The 18,324-nt window shown below is 43.2% G+C and overlaps 1 protein-coding gene and 1 long non-coding RNA gene across 4 annotated transcripts in view; one reads left to right on the top strand and one right to left on the bottom strand.

Moving 5' to 3' along the window:
- Nucleotides 1-4,210, bottom strand: part of LOC131089240 (uncharacterized) — a 52,044-nt gene extending 47,834 nt beyond the window's left edge. The window contains exons 1-2 of the long non-coding RNA XR_009115226.1: nucleotides 4,053-4,210; nucleotides 2,820-2,975 (exon numbers count right to left, since the gene is read on the bottom strand). This is a non-coding gene — a long non-coding RNA (uncharacterized LOC131089240). The remainder of the gene's footprint in view (nucleotides 1-2,819; nucleotides 2,976-4,052) is intronic.
- A 1,460-nt stretch (nucleotides 4,211-5,670) lies between these two features.
- MEAK7 (MTOR associated protein, eak-7 homolog) lies at nucleotides 5,671-18,276 on the top strand. Of its 3 annotated transcripts, none has more exons than XM_058033873.1 (9): nucleotides 5,671-5,808; nucleotides 5,995-6,104; nucleotides 7,205-7,381; nucleotides 9,978-10,208; nucleotides 10,674-10,818; nucleotides 11,446-11,886; nucleotides 13,072-13,190; nucleotides 14,027-14,206; nucleotides 15,189-18,276. In XM_058033873.1, the coding sequence occupies exons 3-9, from the start codon at nucleotides 7,214-7,216 to the stop codon at nucleotides 15,321-15,323; spliced, it is 1,419 nt and encodes a 472-aa protein (XP_057889856.1). In that variant the 5' UTR covers nucleotides 5,671-5,808; nucleotides 5,995-6,104; nucleotides 7,205-7,213; the 3' UTR covers nucleotides 15,324-18,276. The 3 variants fall into 3 exon arrangements, with proteins under 3 accessions (XP_057889856.1, XP_057889857.1, XP_057889855.1); XM_058033874.1 differs by having other exon boundaries at nucleotides 5,995-6,109; nucleotides 15,192-18,276; XM_058033872.1 differs by having other exon boundaries at nucleotides 5,995-6,109.
- Nucleotides 18,277-18,324: the final 48 nt, after the last annotated feature.

Genomic DNA, 18,324 nt, shown 5'->3' with positions numbered 1-18,324 from the left:
CTCATTGTTTCTGCTGGCGGTGGCACTTCCAGGGTTTGGGGCCGGCAGACCAAACAGTCTGAGCCCAAGGACACAACTGTGATAACACCCTGTGAGGTGATCCATGCTCACAGACAGAACAGAAAGTCTGGGCCACAGTGTTACTGTGTGTAGTGCTGCCCACATTACATTTGAAATAGAGGGAATTAAGCTGTGTTCTGAGGAAATGAGGAAATGAGACCTTCTGTTTCCATCTGCATCCTCTGCTTTCCATCCTGCAGTACTATATATGGAAACAGCTAAAGTTATACATTTGCTATGGAAGACTTCCTCATTGGAGAAAATACCCTCAAGAAATTCTAAAATTCCTTCATAGAAAGCAACCTGTAAATGACAAATGACAAAACCCGAAAATTAAGCCAACAACCAAAAAAAAAAAAAAAAAAAAAGAAGCAAACCCAAAGACAGTTGATATTCAGAATTCTACCATTTGATTACTTTACTGAGTTACAAGCTTGTTGTATTCCTCTATGCTTTTCACTAAACACAGATTACAAACCTTTGCAAACAAAGCAAAAGAGTTGGGTAATGCAGTAAGTAATCTGGAATTTAATTCAAACTGGGCCTGGGCTAAGCAGAAAATAAACAAAAGGGGCTGTGTAGGATTTCTCAGCATCACAGGTTGCATATTTGGTGGAAAAGGTTCTCTTGTTAAGGATAGCTTGCCTTGTTGAATTGGCTGTGGTTAATATGAATGTTATCTCACCTGTAAGTACATTTTCTAAAATACTGCATGTTCTAACCACAGAACCAGAGAACGGTTTGGAGGTGACCTTAAACATCACTTAGTTCCAACCCCAATAATCAGATTTCATCTGTTCACTGCACCCTTTCTCCTTTTATAGAAGAGTTGCTTACCAGCAGGCAGAGGGGTTTGTAAAGGGAAGTACAAAGACTTGCAAAACCCAGAACTTCCTTTGTGACTACCTAAGGACTCTGTTTGGGTGAGAATCAGACTTTCTTTTACCCTTATATGGCAATCCTACAAAAACCCGAAGGCAAATCAGGTGAGAAGCTGTGAAGTTACAGCTCCTACAGCAGCCAGTTACAGGCAGAGCTGAACAACACAAACATAAAAGGCCATGAGGGGTAGGTTTGGAGGATACCTTTTAAAGTCAAAAGGATTTTCTGCTGAGGTCACCCTACAGATGATCAGAAGGCCGAGCCTACCACTAGTTTCATCAAGTATTATTGCAGGATTTCACTGTGACTGCAGGTGCCTTGTGAAACTTCATGTGCCATCAAAACAGGAAACACTGTGCCTAATGGCATTAAAAGGGATGAAATGATTTTTGTGTTCAGAAACTTCTGTTTTAGAGCCTAAAACATGGAAGGGCCTTTTATAATTTATCTCTTTTAACTCAAATGTGACCTCTATTGCAAAGGGTAAAGTTCTGCAATATAATATAACTGAAATGCTGAGTAATAACTGGAAGTGAAAAGCATCAGCTGTGTTTCCTCCATGTGACTTACAGCAGGGCTTATCTGCACTCCAGGCTGCAAGAGGCTTCAAACTGAACGGCTTATTTGGACCTACAGTCCCAATCTCTCTTTCCCAGGAGGTGAACATACCCCAAAATACCCTGCTGAAAAGTGCCTCCGGTGTGATCATGCCATTTCTGGAGTTCTCAGATGCCCGTGGCTGAGAGGGCTGGAGCTCTGCTCACTGCATGTGTGAGAGCAGCTAATTATAAGCTCTTTGGAGCAGAAATCCTGTCTGTCTGCACAGTCTTTGGCACAGCAGGGTCCCTTTCTCAGCTGGCCTTCAGTGAGAGCTCAGTGCGAGGTATGAATCATATCAAAGGTGAATCAGAACGATTCTGAGTCACTGACACCAGAGAGTAACAACCTTAACATATGTATACAAGACTAATGAGCTGCAAAATTTCTCTGTTCCAACTCAAGAGAGGAGAAAAAATTATTTTAAAGAAACTTAAAGATAACTGAGGTAAACCACATGTGCTTGATATAAATGCAGAGCTGCTTAGCTCATAATTTAAATTCTATTTTCTTATCTTGAAATAATTTAACTGAAAGAGACTTAGCTGAACTGAGACTTGAACTGAAATGAGGATTACCTGGAACTAAGGTCATCTAAATTTTCTGTGGTCTTGGAAAACTAATAAAACCAAACCTACTCCATTTTATTAAAGTCAAAAATATATAATCTTTTAAATAAATAGTTTGGGGGTTTGTGGTTTTGTTTTTTTCACTCTGCAATCAAACACACGTCTAACACCAGTTCACAAAATTAGCCACAATTGTTTATAGAACCCTCTTGTGTGTTTTTCCTCTTCTTTATACACCAGTATATTCTAAAATGTCCTTAAAAGGCATCTTAGTGTATTCTCACTTTCTGACTGGCAGAAACAAAGCACTCGAGACACTTCCCCAGCTCTGCTGAGTAGCTGAAAATACACATGAGGAAGTGACGACTCATTTAAGGAGAGCTGCGAATTGCTGCCCTCACGCACCAGGTTTCCAGCTTGACTTTTTACAGGGCAAAGAACAGGCGTTGAAAGGCTGGTTAGCCTCTGACCTGGAAATTCCCCCAGCAGGAGCATAATCTGTGCGATTTAGTGTGAGTAGCTCGTGGCTTTAAGGGCTGCAGTTTACAGCCTAATGTCACAGGGAAGTGACAAAACTCCATCCAGGAGCAGCAGGAAGCTCGGGTTAGGCTGGGGCAGAGCAAACAAACCCACAGCTCGCAGTCAGCTCAGTCACAAACGGGCAAGGCTTGAACAAAAAGGGATAAATTGGAACTAAACCAGGCCAAGTACCTTTCAGCAGCTTTTGACTGGTTCTGGAGAAAAAGGGTCTTGAAATCATCATTTCTTTGTGAAGATGATACTGGTCAATCAGAATTAGCTGGCTGGTTGTCAGTGCAAGGTCTTACAAGAATCTCAAGTCTTGTATCTCCAGACTGAAAAGAAGTCCTACAGGAAGAGATAGAATATGAAACACAACCAGTGAAACAAACAAATGAAAAAGTTAACTTGAATGAAATAACATTGTTTTTCTCATTGTGCATGTTTCACTTTCTAGAAGTTCATTAACACTGATGGAAACCAAACACACAGCAGACTTTTTCCAGAGCCTGCTCATGTAGCCCAGGGAGGGATTTCCACCAAGAACAGAGTTTTGTCCTCACGTAGAGTTAACAGGAAAGGGATAAACTAATTTATTACACAGGTTTTACTTCTAACGCACAGTGTGTAAAGGGGGAATTGAAGCCCCCGAGGAGCGGAGCTGAAGCCCGCAGTGTGGGGAACTTCCTAAACATGCGATGCCATCGTGTGGGCAAAGACATCTCCAGCAGTTTCCAGAGGAATGTCATTGAATCCTGGAATGCTTCGAGCTGTTTGGTGTAAAAATGGTCATCTCAACTCTGCTACGGACAGGGACACCTTCCACTAGCTCAGGTTATGTTCACATCCTACGAACGTGCCATTAATTATTTCATTTTTATTTTACTATGTGCTGACCCTGCTGAAGGAGCTGGGGAACTCCTGTGCCTCTAGTGGTGATCAGAGAGAGTCGGAAACAGCATCCACCCTGGAATTCTGGTCAATCTGTTCCTGAGCTGGCAACAGGAAGACTATTCTACAGGTTTTTATGAAATTTTGCACCTGTGAAGGTTAAAAAAAAACACCCCACAATTCAAAAGTGTGATTTAAGTTAATCAAGACTTTTATTCATTCCTGAAAAAGAGCAAAACAGTGGGAGCTCTGCCATGGTTAGTGCAGATAGAATCACAGATTGGGTTGTATTGGAGAGGACCTTAAAGCTCATTTCATTCCAACCCCTGCCACGGGCAGGAACACCTTTCACTAGCTCAGGGTGCTCCAAGCCCCATCCAACCTGGTCTTGAAAGCTTCCAGGGATGGGACATTAATAACTTCTCTGGGAAACTATTTTTTCCCCCTAAATTATCTTATTTTGTACATTTCTGCTTTCTGTTGAAAACACACCGATCAGACTATAATTAAAAGTTAAATGCCAAAGCTGCTAACCTGTTCCATGGTACTTCATTGCAGGAACACTCACAATACCAGATTTGTGTGAATTTGCAGATTTGTGTGAACTTCCCATCTCTGGAAGGAGAAGGAGGCTTTACACTGAGCTCAGGTTGCAAGAAAATCAACCAGAGTCAGACAAAGCATGGACCAAAATGGTGTCTCTGCTCTGTGGCCTTGGTGTGCTGCAGAAACCAAACCCTGTAGCTGAAAGAACGAGGAGAATAATGCAAATGGGATGAAAAGTTGCCAACCTGAAAAAAAAGCGGGTTGTGGGACCAGAGTTTTGCAACCACTGAGGTTATAATTTTTTCTCCCAAGCCTTCACATGTCTGACTGAAGGCATGGCCAGTCCCTGTCACCTTGCATTTGTCCCTTAGCCCGTGTACAGCCTTTTTACCTCTCAGCTTCACACCAGCCTGATTTTGCCAGTCAGGAGACAGAAACTGAACCTATTCATTGACAAATTGTTGTGCTTTTCCTCCACTCCCCACTGCCATTGAAACTGACCAGAGCTGGAGCGTTTACCCTGAAAGTGACCTGTGTGTGTGTATTTACTACACACAGTGTATTTACTACACACAGTGTATTTACTACACACAGGCACACCCAGCTTTTCCCTTCCCAAAGCCATGAGCTGTTTCCAGCACAGATCAGGGCCAGCAACACCTTCACCCACACACCTTTCCAGGACCTTCCCAGGATGATTGCTGGGATGGTTTTTAAAATGCTTCAGCACAGGGCACCTGGCACCTCAGCCCTGACAGGAGCTGCGAAGGATGGTTGCTGTGTGCCAGCTACAGCTCTGAATTTTTACTCTTTTTGAAACACTTTTTAGGGCCATGGAAGCTGAGGGAAAAGGGATGCCTCAGGAAGAAGGGTCCCCTCAGGGAGGAGGGTTCCTGAAAAGCAGGGTCTCCTCAGAGAAAAGGATTCCTTAAAAAGCAGGGTCCCCTCAGGGGAAAGGGTTCCTGAAAAAGCAGGGTCTCCTCAGGGAAAATGGTTCCTGGAAAAGCAGGGTCACCTCAGGGAGGGCGGTTTCCTAAAGGAGAGTCTCTCCAGGGAAAAGGGTCCCCTCAGGGTGGAGGAGCCCCCTCAAAATGGAGAGTTCTCTCAGGGCGGAGGGTTCCCTCAAAAAAGAGGGAAATGTCCACGCAAAAATGAGGGTTTCCTCAGGGAAAAGCGTTCCCTTAGAGACAAGTCCCCTCAAGGCTGAGGAAGCCCTGATGGAGGCGGGGTGGCTCTCGCGGCGTGCGGAGCTCTCAGGCTGCCTCCTCACCGCCCGCCTGTCCCCTCCGGATCGCGGGGGCAACACCGCTGCTCCTCGCCTTCCCCGCCTTCCTCCATCCCTTCCCCGCCTTCCTGCACCCCTTCTCTGCCTTCCTCCATCCCTTCCCGGCCTACCTCGCTCCGCCCGTCCCTCCCCGTGGCCGAGGGCCGGCCCCGCGCTCCGCCCCGGCCGTGCGGGCGGAGGTGCCGGATGGCGCCGGCCGGGCCCGGGCCGGTGTCACAGCGCGGGGCCCATCGGGGGCTATCGAGGGCCGGGCCGGTGTCACAGCCCGGGGCTCATCGGGGGCTATCGAGGGCCGGGCCGGTGCCACAGCCCGCGGCCCATCGGGGGCTATCGAGGGCCGGGCCGGTGTCACAGCCCGGGGCCCATCGGGGGCTATCGAGGGCCGGGCCGGTGTCACAGCGCGGAGCCCATCGGGGGCTATCGAGGGCCGGGCCGGTGCCACAGCCCGGGGCCCTGCCGGTAAGCGAGGGGCGGGTGGTGGACTCGACCCAGCCCCAGCCTCGTCACCGGGATGGGGCGGGAGCTGCTGCCACCGGCTGCGGAGGATGGGCAGTGCTGAGCTAAGCTGGGCACACCGGGAATAAACCCTTCAAAGCCCCCTTTTCGCTGCTTAAATTAACGACATGTCCACGGTCTGTTTTTTAGGTTATAGTTGTTTCCATTCAGCCCTCGGTGTTTACCCCACGATCGGCGTCTTCCTCAGGCAAACAAGGCTGTAGGCCTGAAGGTGAAGCAGCCACAGCCCGGCCTCTTGTGTTCGGTAAACAAAGTTAACAACAGAAATATTGCATTGGGCTCAGCAGTGTGTCCTTCAGAAAGGACTGTGTGATGGGCTTGTCTACAAAAGCGAAGTGTCAGGAAGGATATAGAATTTACAGAAATAAACCCTGCAAAATGATGTTTTAGTTCCATATCTGATATTTTTCATATTGCCACCCCAGTCTTGTGACTTCCCCAGCTAGGTGGGAAGGCTGTTGGCAGTGGTGGCCGTCGCTGTGGTCATGGTGGAGTTTGGGGTTTCGGGCACTGTTAGGTCTGTGCTGTGCTGCTCCAAGGAGAAGGGCAAAAGCACATGGCCAGACAACACTAAAAATCAATCTGTAGTGCAGGTGATTCCCGGGACATTGAGAGAAATAGTTGTACCACTAAAAGTATAAAACAAACAAAGAAATCCCAAACCAACCCCTCACCGCCAGCTTTAATTCTGTGGGTACCGACTCCCAGTGATTGATTTATTGGTTTAATAAAAATCTGTGTGTTTTTAATGGGTCTTGAGTTGTGTTCCTAAATGTTTTTGTTCCTTTGTTTCATGTTCTTTTTATAGTGTGTCCCTGAAAAAACCCACTCTTATATGATTTTCAGAGACTTTGCAGTGATGGTGTTTTAGTACCACATCATATTGGCAAACTTAGGTTCAGTCCATTAATGCACCAGAAAGGTGCAACATAATTTGTCATAACAAATCCATTATCAGGCTCTTCCCTTCATGTTAGGGATGTAATCCAGCTGTCAAACTCACGGTCATTTTGTGTAAACTAATTTTACCATTAGATCATATTGGTTTTTCCATTTGAGAGAGACTTGACTGAGGTTGGCCAGGGTGGTTTTAGCCAAGAGCTGTCAGACTGTCAGCCTTTAAAGCACAGTTACTGTTCACAGATTATCTCCAGGTTCATAAGCCTTGGTGAACACAAAGACTAAACAGTAGTTTTAATAATTTCCTGTAAGGCTGCCAATTTGCTCTTCTTGTTAAAGCTTGCACAGGTGTGTCAGCCTGTTAGATGTGTCTTTCATGGCCCTTGTGATACCTTTCTGTGTTTAATGTTTCTTTTGATTTTTTTTCTCTTTGCTTCAGGTTGAAAAGATGGGGAATGCTGAAAGCAATGCCTATCAGAATCACCTTTCCAGATTTCTTCCAGAGGAGCAGTCTGACATTGATGGACTCTTTGATACCTTATCAGGATCCAGTGGCTCATCTGGAGCAAAAAATGCCAAAGCTGCAAAGAAAACTGTGACTCTGGCAGCACTACAGGTAAGACAGTCTGTTATTCATCATATATCTGGGATGTAGTGCATTGAACAGAATTCCAGAAATAAACTATAAAGATGTGGTATTTTTTAAGGATTGTTCATCTCAATTTTTCATCTTTTGGGGCAGGATGGATATTTAACTTTTTCTTGCAGTTTAACCAGAGTAGTGACTTTCAGGTTTGCATTTATCTCTTAAATTGCTCTTTTAGGTCCATTTGCAGTTTTCCTAATTCTGAAGTAAGTTAGGGTGCATGGAAATATTTTCACAGAGACCTGAAAAATGGGAAGAATATTTTTACCCCTGGAGTCTGTAGTGTGGGATCATTTACAGATTGTCTTGAGGGGCTGTCACAAAGTCAATTTTTATTTGGTTATGCCTGTCTGCCTTGACATATCACTGTCTCTAATCTCTTCACTTGTACTAAAAGCAGAGAATTCAATTTGACTTGATTAAACTGTGGCTCCCTGTTTTAGCTAATTAACATGCATTATGCTTCTGATTAACTTTGCATTCATTTTCTAATCAAGAAAAGAGAAAAATGAGTCACTGGGATCCTTAATAACTTCAGCTAGTCAGGAACTAAGTGGCCAAATGAACGTGGTGGTAAAGTGCAGTTTGATGTATATTACACAGATAATGGAGCCCAATTAAAGCTCATTGAGAGCAGCAGGTTATTTTAAGGTGTTCAGCAAAGCCTGTGCATACAGACCAGCCTCAGCCTTCCTGCAGCCTGGCTGGCTCTGAGCTGCCACCAATTTTTGGAGCACCAAGTTTGGAAATGATGTTCCTGCTGCCTGGTTTCTCAGCACTAGTTCATCCACTGTCCTTGGTGCCAAAAATCAAAGGTAAAAGCAGACTGCAGGTCTATATTTTGAGTATTCGCTTTTACTCAGATTAATAAGTCTTTCAGGTCATTTTTTGAGATATCTGAACGTCTTTGTTTGGGACCTGACAGAAATTCTCTTTCTAGCTTTGCCCCAGATCAGTGTGATATTTGATGAACATTTGCCTTTTTCCTTCCTGCCAGCTTAAATTAAAATCTTTTGGAGGATTTCCTGTAGGTGCAGGGAGAATGGCAATGGCATTTGTGCCTTGTAGGTGACAGTGCTCATGCCTGGACTAAGATGTGACAGATTTGACCCAACAACAATCTGGTACCACTGGTGCCAAGCATCTGGACCAGGACAGGCTGCACTGCATGGCTTGGGAAGCAGGTGGAGCAGGAACCTCTTGATAATTTCATGAATCCTTTTTAAAACAAGGGTTCTGAGCTGTCAGAGGTGTGAGTTAGATGGTTATTAAGGATTCCTATTTTACACACCTCCCTTTTTCACACCCCAGGCCCACTCTTTGGAATAGCTAGAAGCAAAATGAAACAGCTCAGTGAAGTGGTGGGATTGGGTAGGGAGTAGGCAGGTAAATCAGCAGTGTGGAGTAAAAAACCGTGAGTATAATGTGTTCCCTGCTGCCTGTCCCACTCGAGGCTCACAGAGGATTTTCAGAAAGCCTCTCAAAGGCAGCTGTGCCCCCTGTGAGCATCCCTCCCTCGCTGTGGAGCACTCTGGTGTGATGCTGTGGCTGCTGTTTGTGCTGCTGCTGCTGGAATCAATGGGAGCTGTGGCACTGACGTCAGTGCCAGCAGCACACAGCTCAGGGTGCTGGAGCTCTCATGCCCAGCAACAGCCATTAACAGCAAACAGCAGCAGCCCAGGTGGCTGCCCAGAAGGGGTATTGAGCCAGAATCAGCAATAGCAGCTCCCCTGAGTGGAGCTGCAGTTGGGCTTTCAGGCGTGATGGGACTCCCCTGATTTCAGCACAGTCCCCACTGAGCTGCACCCAGTGTGGAAGAGTCAAGCCAGGTCCTCAGCACACCTCTGTGCACAGTGAGGACACTGGGTAATCACCCCCTCCTCTGTGCATGTGCTCGAGGTGATTTATTTTTAAACTCTGTAATTATCTTGAACACTTTGAATCCAGAGTCAGATCTTTCCCACAGAGCTGTGATGAGTGATGATATATTCCAACTAGATTTCAATTCAAAGGGCCAAACATGCAATGCAAATGAATAAGTGCTGATTTTGACTCTCTTTAACACCAGGGATGCTTTTTAAAAATCAGGTGATCTGTGCTTCAATTAGTTGCTAGGCAGGGAGAAATTTTCCAGGAATGTTTTTACACGTGTATGTGGGGTTAAACACTGCTGAGGCCAAAACTGAGATATGGAAAACACTCCACTTTGCTTTTAAGTGAGCTGCACTATCAAAAGCAGAATTAAAACACAATTTTGAATGTTTTACTGGCAGAGCTGTAAACCTTTGCACCAGAGTTATCACCTAGAAACTCTGTTGATATCCTATTAAGACTTTACAGTGTTGACTTTTCTGAGGCCCATGGTGTTTCTAGAAAACAGTATCAACCTAAATCACTAAAAAAATCACTATAAAAATAGAGATTTTTAGTTTTTCTCTTGACAAAGCACTGCTTTGACAAAATTTCATTACTGATGCTACATACTGTATGTCAGCACAGATTAACTGGAACACACCAGGTATTCCTCATTTGTGGAACGTGCTCTTTGCTGTTTCTGTCGCTGCAGGCACACACCCGGGAGCCCCTGCCAGAGGCAATGACTGCTCGGTTGTACAGTGGGATGAAAAGCATTGACCTGCCTGGCAAATCAGCCGGGCTCAGTGAACAGATTGCCAAGGAGCAGTTTGTAATTTTTATGTCCAACCTCCTAAAAGGGAATGCAGATGAGAAGATTAGCATCATAATGAGAATGATCGCCAAGACGGGAGGGCCTCTGAAGGGCAAACAAATCCAAGAGGTAAACAAGCAGTTAAATGGGTGTTGGGGGCACAGTGAGAGAGCAGGGCTGTGGTTAAGAGCCAGCAAGGGCTGTGGTGTGGCTGGTGCTTCTGGGAATTTTGTAAAATGCTTTCTAGAGCTTTAGTTGCAGGATCAACTATGTAACTTTGGAGATATCACAGAACAGTAATTCACTAGCAACTCCTACACTGCCAAAACTTGACCTTCCCCTCCCTCTTTCATTCTTCATTTTATGGAGGTGCTTTGTGAAGTAACATGTATGAAACAACTTGAAAAAGGATCCTTTTCAAGGCCTATGGCACTGAAATAGCATTTCTGTAGTTCCTGACTTGTCATGGCAAGAGATGTTTCTGCCTTTGGGATTACAGCATCACTACTGCTTGACTTTATCTTCAGACAGTCCTTTGAAGCTCTTGGAAATTTCACTTAAATACCAAAATGGTGATGTTTTAATCTTTTTAAGTTCACAGAGGATCTGATCACATCTGTAGTCCACGTACTGAGCTACAGGAAGGAGCTGAAGGGTTGGAGTTTGGAGAATACAAGGGATTCTTCAAGTGGAGTCAAAGCTTTGGCTTCTGAGCTGCTCTCAGAATTGAAACTTCCAGGTAAGCAGCCCTGATTCGGCTTATCTCAGAGCTTGTTTAATCAGTGATCTCATGAGAATTTCTCTCTTCAGGTCACATCTTTGAATTTTAAGGGTCTGACCAAAATTTCAAACCTAGTGCTTAGAAAATGACATTGCAATTTTATTTATTTAACCTTACCATCTTTCTCCTCTAAATTCAGGTGAGATTTGATTGAAGTCCTAGTTTGTCATGGAACACGTGTATTTCACAAATAGCTGACTTGTAGGTGATTGGAGTGGGTATCTAAATAATATTTATTTAAATAAAATTTATCATGTATTTTTGGCTATGTCCTTTTATAAAGCATGTCTGTCTTTGCACTGTTGTAATAACAGATCTTGCTGTCTTGTAAAGAACACTTCCTGAGTTGTAGCTCGAAGTTTGTGTTTCTAAATCATGACAGCCCAACCAAGGAATGTCACAGGTAGAGGTTTCTCAGTTCTGTGGTTGCATTTGTTTAATTTGTTTAATGTTGACATTTTACTTTTCCTGGCTCTTTTCATTAGTGGTTTTCTGTCCATTACAGTTATGTTTACACTTGAAAATCACCTGATTATTTTCCAGACAGGGAGACTTACTCCTCTCCCTGTGTGTCTTACTCTTCAGATGGGACAAAACCCGTGGGTTCTCAGCTGCTGGAGACGAGTTTTGACCAGAGTGTCATTGAGGACTGGGTGTACAGAGTCCCCCAGATCTCAGTTTTCCTCAGTGTTGTCATCAGGCAAGGCCTCCACGTCCTGCATTCCCTCCCAGACCAAACCAACGACATCCTCAACCTGGTTCCTCACTGCAAAGGCATCAAAGGAAGAGGAGTTGTCAGTCTCTTTGACATCCCAGCCATCATCTACATCAACTCCCACCTGCCTGCAGAGATGCAGCACAAGTGGCAGCTTTTATTTTCCTCCAGGCTCCACGGGGAAAGCTTCTCCCAGCTCTGTGCCCATATAGTGAACAAAGGTCCTTGCATAGTGATCATAAGGGACTTGGATGGTTTCATCTTTGGTGGGTTTGCATCTCACTCCTGGGAGGTGAAGCCACAGTTTCAAGGTGAAACTCAACTTTTCTTTCTTTAGTATCTCTGGTGAATCCCCTGGTTTTTATACAGGCACAGGAATCCTGTTCCCTTGATGGATACTGTCTCTTTAATGACATAGAGTGTTCCTTACACTTCCAAAATAACACTAATTTTCAAGGAATATAAAATACATGCAGAGTTATTCTTAGCATGGCAGTCAAGCATGTTGCTGATTAATATTTATAGTTTTTTTATTTGATAAGGCTTTTGAAATTGTAGGACTTACTGACCACAGAACAAGTTTTCAGGGAAATCTATCAAGCCCTGTAGCTGCTTAGGTTGAAAATTAAATGAAAATTAATGAAGTAGAGCACAGATGATGAATTAGTGTCTAAATAATTTGACCACAGGATGGCAGTCCTCCATCAGGAACACCTGAGCCTCCTCTTGTCATTTGTGCACTGTCTTTGTTCCTCTTGTAAAATCCAGCAGCCAGAGGATTCTTTGGGCAAGCTAAACTTCTTGTTCCCTTAAAACTTTGAGGGAGAGGAGGGGGTTTTTGAAGAACTCTTTGGAAAGAATATTTGTGATGGGTTTGTGAAGAAAAAATCATGGGCTATGGGTATTTGGTGTTGCTGGGAATCCTCATTCTGGCTACATTAGAAACTTAATTCATGTCTTAAATGAGTATTTGAAAATTACCACTTCAGACAGTTGGTATAATATTATTTTACACTGGTTACACATCCATTTCCTTGTATTTTTTCCTGATAAGGAAACTTACAAAGCCCACAGGGCAAGCACACCACAGGTGCCTCTGAATCCTGAGCTGGGTATGGTGAAAATTGCTTTAAATCATTGACTGAACTGATTTATCTATCAGTGTAGTCAGAACTGGGGATGTCTGCATTCAGTTTGTACAGATCTGTCAGCTGGCCAGTGTGAGGTGATATAATGCAGTCTGGGGTAGGTGACATAGTGACATAATGTCCTAGTGGTGCCTCTGACTGGCCTTGATCACAGCCTGCAATTGCATTGATTTTTGTGACTGCACAGAGTTCACTGAGAATAAAAAATGTATAAATCTTGATGGGGAATCTACTGGCTTCCTGAGATGGCAGCTGCTGTCTTTGAATTATTCAGCTTAAATTATTTTTTCTAATTTATTTGTTATTTCTTGACCTCTTGTCTGACCTGAGGTGCTTCTCTGTTTGCAGGTGACAACAGATGCTTTCTGTTTTCTGTTTTCCCCACTCTGGCTGTGTACACATACACAGGCTACAATGACCACTACATGTATTTAAACCATGGCCAACAGACTATGCCAAATGGACTTGTAAGTATTCAGAAATGATGATTTGGAAATTGGATTTGTGGTGGTGTTTGGAAGTGTTTTGTGGTTTTTTTTTCCTTTCTGAGAGCAGATTTATTTCACTTGTTATTCTCTGAGGAAGTTTGCTTGCCTGAAGCAGCACAAAACAGTAATCTGTGTAACTGAGGATTCTTCCACTGGCTGCTCTCCCTGCCACAGCAACTGCTTTTGGAATTATGGAGGAGAAATCCCAGCAGGATGAGAGTGCAGACATTGCAAGTAGCTGCTGCTGCTGTGTGATGACAGTGGCAGGAGCTGCTCCTGCTCAAGTTCCCAAATGAGCCCTCCAGATGCAGAGGAGTTTCTTCAGAGCTACAACACACCACCTGTCCTGGAAATACTTTACACTTTTGGAGCATTATGTGCCCATAACTTTGGGAATTGCAGCAGGCTGGAATTAATTTGCTCTAGAAGAAGTGAGCAACATCAAATTATATTATTCAATTATTTGATTATTTGGTTTCTCTAGATACTTTCCTAAATGGAAAGGAGGCAGCAAATCTGAGCACTGCCACTCTGTTTGAAATGGAACTGTTAATAGTCAATAAACAAAAGCCAGGAGTTTAATTTCTGGCACAAGTGACAGATATTTGTATTCTGTGAAGCACAGAGGTAGGGCAGTGTCACTCAGGTAAATTTTTAGTTGCATTCAAGAATAATTGTTGTAGGTATCCCCTTTTTTGACCTTCCCACAGAAGTGTGGCATAAATAGTGACCACAGCAGCTTACTCTCAGGTTTCCTGACTTTCCCATCTGTTTTCCCTGTGCAGGATGTGTTTAATGTGCTGATTTCTCCACAGGGTATGGGTGGGCAGCATGGCTACTTTGGGCTCTGGATAGACAGTGACTATGGGAAGGGGCACAGCAAAGCCAAACCTCGCTGCACCACCTACAACAGCCCCCAGCTGTCAGCCAAAGAGGATTTTACACTGGATGCCATGGAAGTTTGGGCAGTGGGAGATGCTCCTGAGAGTGCAGGGGTAGGTGAAATTGTGAATTGAACCTGTGAAATTGTGTCGTGGTTGGAACAGACGGTGTGAATGCAAAGCTTATGGGTTCAGTTTTCTGTTTAAACACTGTCTCTCCATTGTAGTGAATATTTTCTTTACCTGGCCCTGTGGTGCCATGTGTTTTGTAGCACCAAATAGCAGAACTGTAGGGGAATTACTGAGGTTGCCACAAGAAAGAATATCAGGAGTCATGAGGTGATAGAGTCAGAATAGCAGTGCTTTGAATTTCAAAAGGCCTTTTTGATATTGAGGAATGGTCTGTGGGAGGAACCTCCTTGGAGGGGCTCATTAAAACCTAGAGTTTCTAAAAGCACTGGAAACTCTCAAGTAAAGTCAAATCTGTAGTTCAAGAAGAAACTCAAAAGCTTTCTTTATCAATAACTTTACTATTGCTTTACCATGAACTTCTGTGAATAGATTTATGCCAGTCTTTCTGCACATGGTTTGTTTTTGGGAATGAGTAGGAGCCCTCTCTCCAGTCTCCTCGATCCCTGCAGTTTATTCTCTTAATAAACTGTCTGGTCTGTACAGTTTGGTGGGGTTTTAAAATTTACTTCTTTTTAATTTTTACTTCTTTTCAAACTAAATTAATCTAATTGACTTCACCGGACATGTACCTCTAAGTAGAAGCAGAGCAAACTGTTTACAGAAAATGTTGAATTGTAACTGGATCTCTTTAAAAACCTCACATCAGCATTTCAGACTGAGGTGGGGTTAACCAGGATGTCCTGGATGGCTTGTAACCTGAATAAACTTGAAATATCTCACTGTCATCTTGGGAAAAGTTTATGGCTGCTTTATGTAGCTGAAGCAGTAAAAATCATTTGATGTATTTGTGAAATTTGAAATTGGAAACACATTTTCTCCATTGTGCCAAGCTTGCAGACCACATCCCTTCCCTGTAGCCTGATACTGAGCCTTTAAATTGACTGTATTTTATTTTGTTTTGAAGAAGAAAGGTAAGAAGAGTATCCTGGATGTGGATCCTCAGGCTCAGGCCTTGCTGGAAATGGCTGGGAAAAGCCGTCAGAGCGAGGGCCTGCGGGAGCCCATGGAAGAGGAAGAAGGTGATGATGATGAGAACTAAAGAAGCCACAGTAACATGTAAAAACTTCACTTTGGTTTTCTTCAAGTGCTGGTGATGTTCCTTGGACAAGATATTCCTTTTTTTTCTCCTTGAATGTACCTAACTGTCTGGGACAAAGCTTAAGCCTTGTACTTGTGTAATATTTAGGTGTAAAGCACTAATCTGCCTGCAGGGTTTTGTGTGGGGAGGACAGAAAAATTACCTGGGGACAAAATCATTAGGCATAGCTGAGCTCCAGCTGAATATAAATCTGCTTTCATTCCCCATAGATCATGTCTGCACACTGAATTAAAAGCAGCAGAAGTTATTGACAGTGTGGCTTTCTGTCCTGGAGAATTGACATGTACATAGCTGTATATTTATAAAACCTGTTCCAGGCACTGATTAAAGCTCTTATACCTCAACTGCACATATTTATTTGCATGCAATGGAATTAGTCAGCAAAGCTTACAGACTGGCACAATGTCTTACAGTGCTGAACATAGAATAGCCCACATGATGCCATATGAAGGGTGCTATAAATCTGCATTGCTTCAGTTAAAGCATTAAATTTCGAGCTTTCTAAGTCAGATTTTCAGCAGCTGATTCCATGCGAGCTGTAGGATGTCACACAAGTTTTATAGTACTACACTCTCCCTAGTGCAGCTCTCTTCATCTGTTTCTGCAGAAACTTGTCTGTTGCTTTGTAAACTTAGACCAGAATCATCGGAGCCATATTTATCCTAAAAATACCTCCAGCAGAATTCCCTAGAGAAGGTAAATTCTTCAGTAGCCTCATGAGACTGGAGTAAAAGGCTGTAAAAAAGGTTGAGTAAGAAGGAGCCACAGTTAATTGAGAATGGAATCTGCAGATATTGTGAAAGAAATAAAAATCAGGGTTATGTCTGTAAAATGTTTAAAGAAGATTGCTGTACACTTTATTTTCACATAATGAATCATTATTATGGAAAAGGATCCCCACAATGTGAAATGCAGTTGTTGGAGTTTGTGCTCTGTTTTGTGACTCTTCACCACTCACCACCAGTTTTGTCAGGTCTCTTATACTCAGGACTTTTTCCACTTGAATTAGTTCCCATCTCTCAGTAATTATTAGTTTGACCTTGCTAATTCCATCTGTAATTGACTTGTCAAAACTAACCCTGATTTTTAGCAGGGGCTGCAATTTCTAACTCAGCAACAAGTGTTTGGTTATCAGTGTCTCTGACTGTCAGTTTTTCTCCTCCTGAGGAGAAGGACTGTGTCCAATCCCCTTTGTGCTGGCATGAATTTGTCTTCTTTGCAGCTTAGAGAAAAATATTATTCTATAATTTCTGCTCATGTGGCCTTCCTTAAAATTATTTCCCTTGGTGTTTTCTTGTATGAGATTTTCCCCCACCTGTTGTTTTTCATAGGGAGCCAGATTTGAATATTCTGAACAATCTGCACTTGTGCCTTAACATAGATCTCATTTGTAAAAATTAGATGAATTTAGTTTTGAAAGGAGAGCATGAACAAATCACTGCAGCCAGGTATCCTAGGGCTCAGCTGTGTGTTTTGTGGAGTACCTGAACTAATGCTTGGGGCATTTCCATGCTGTTTGTTGCAGTACAGAGAGTGCTGTGAAAGGCCTGGGAGAATGTCCTTTTATGCTGTACTTGCTTAGGGAAACCAGATAATCTCCCAGGTTTGTAACACACAGAAAAAAATAAGCATCAGAACAACTGCACTGATACTTTTGTATAGTTTTCTTCTCTCTCTATATAAATAATATTAAATTTTACAATGTAAGGAGTAGTAAGTACATGATGCTGTAAGTGTGGTAGTAGCAGCTTTTGTTTGAACATTCTCAAACTCCCACCATGAGTCTCAGAGGTTTTTTTCACTTAACAGTGACTAAGCCAATTAAACACTCACATGTAGATGGCACACAGGCTGAGACAGTTGAATTTCTGCAGTTAAACATAAAATAATCAGCTAGACTTTATTCTCCTTCCATTACAAGGCAGAAGCTTGTTTTTGAGAACTAAAACCATCTGCAAGGGTATAAAAAAACTGAATTGTACAAAGCTGCTCTCCACAAAAAATATTTCAGTGGGCAGGTTTTCTTTGAGTTTTAATATCAGTAAAGCTGTTTCTTTCTAGGTTATGAACCCAAAATATAATCCTGCTTGAACTCTTGTGACAGCATAGCATTGTGACCTCTGAAATTGTAGTTTTTTGACAAGTTTGTGTCTGAGACTCTTCCTCTTCACTTTGAGGGTGTTAAACTGGGGCAAGAAAACTGACACTGGCACTTTAGCAAATGTCTCAGTGAAACATTGTTTACTAGGACACCACTGATCCAACCAGCAGATGGGATTATTCCAAATTGTTCTTTAAATGTAAAAGACGAGCTTGGGAAAGACTCAATATTTATTTTAACCTGAACTTAATCATTAAGAAATCTGGGCTTCATGTTCATGCACCTAAAAATGTCCAGAAAGCTTTTGTCAGCAGTGGGCTTAGCTGTGATCTGAACAGCTCAGTCCCTTCTGTGCAGTTTTGGCCCAGCTGCACAGCCCAACATCCCTGCTCTGTTCCTGACTCATCTTTATTCTCAGGCTCTTTGGAAGTGAGTCCCTTTCCCATTAAATCCATCCTCTGCTGAGCACTGGGTCTGATCAGCCTTCCCTTCTTCTCCTGTCAGGCACACAGGTACAAAACCTGACAGCTGGGGGTTGGCACTTCAGCTCCCTGCTCCACGGTTTCCTTGCTGAGTCAAGGCTGGAAATCTGGGAATCCACAGACACTACAGATTGAAGGAAAAGAAATGCTTCAAGGCAGGTCTTTTCCACTCTTCTAGTGAAACATTAAAGGATGTGTCTAAATCACGAGTCTCACTCAGACACTTGTCAGTAACATTTTAAAATGTAGATTTTATTAATAAAAATGATTTTGATTTAAATAAATAAAATTTCAGTTTATGCACAATAGATTTTCTGTACAAGTGTGAAACTCATTCTTTTGTCTGGGACTAGCTCAG

The sequence above is a fragment of the Melospiza georgiana genome, chromosome 14, assembly GCF_028018845.1.
Source record: "Melospiza georgiana isolate bMelGeo1 chromosome 14, bMelGeo1.pri, whole genome shotgun sequence".
Lineage (NCBI taxonomy): Eukaryota > Metazoa > Chordata > Aves > Passeriformes > Passerellidae > Melospiza > Melospiza georgiana.
This window is presented reverse-complemented; position numbering and strand designations above follow the sequence as displayed.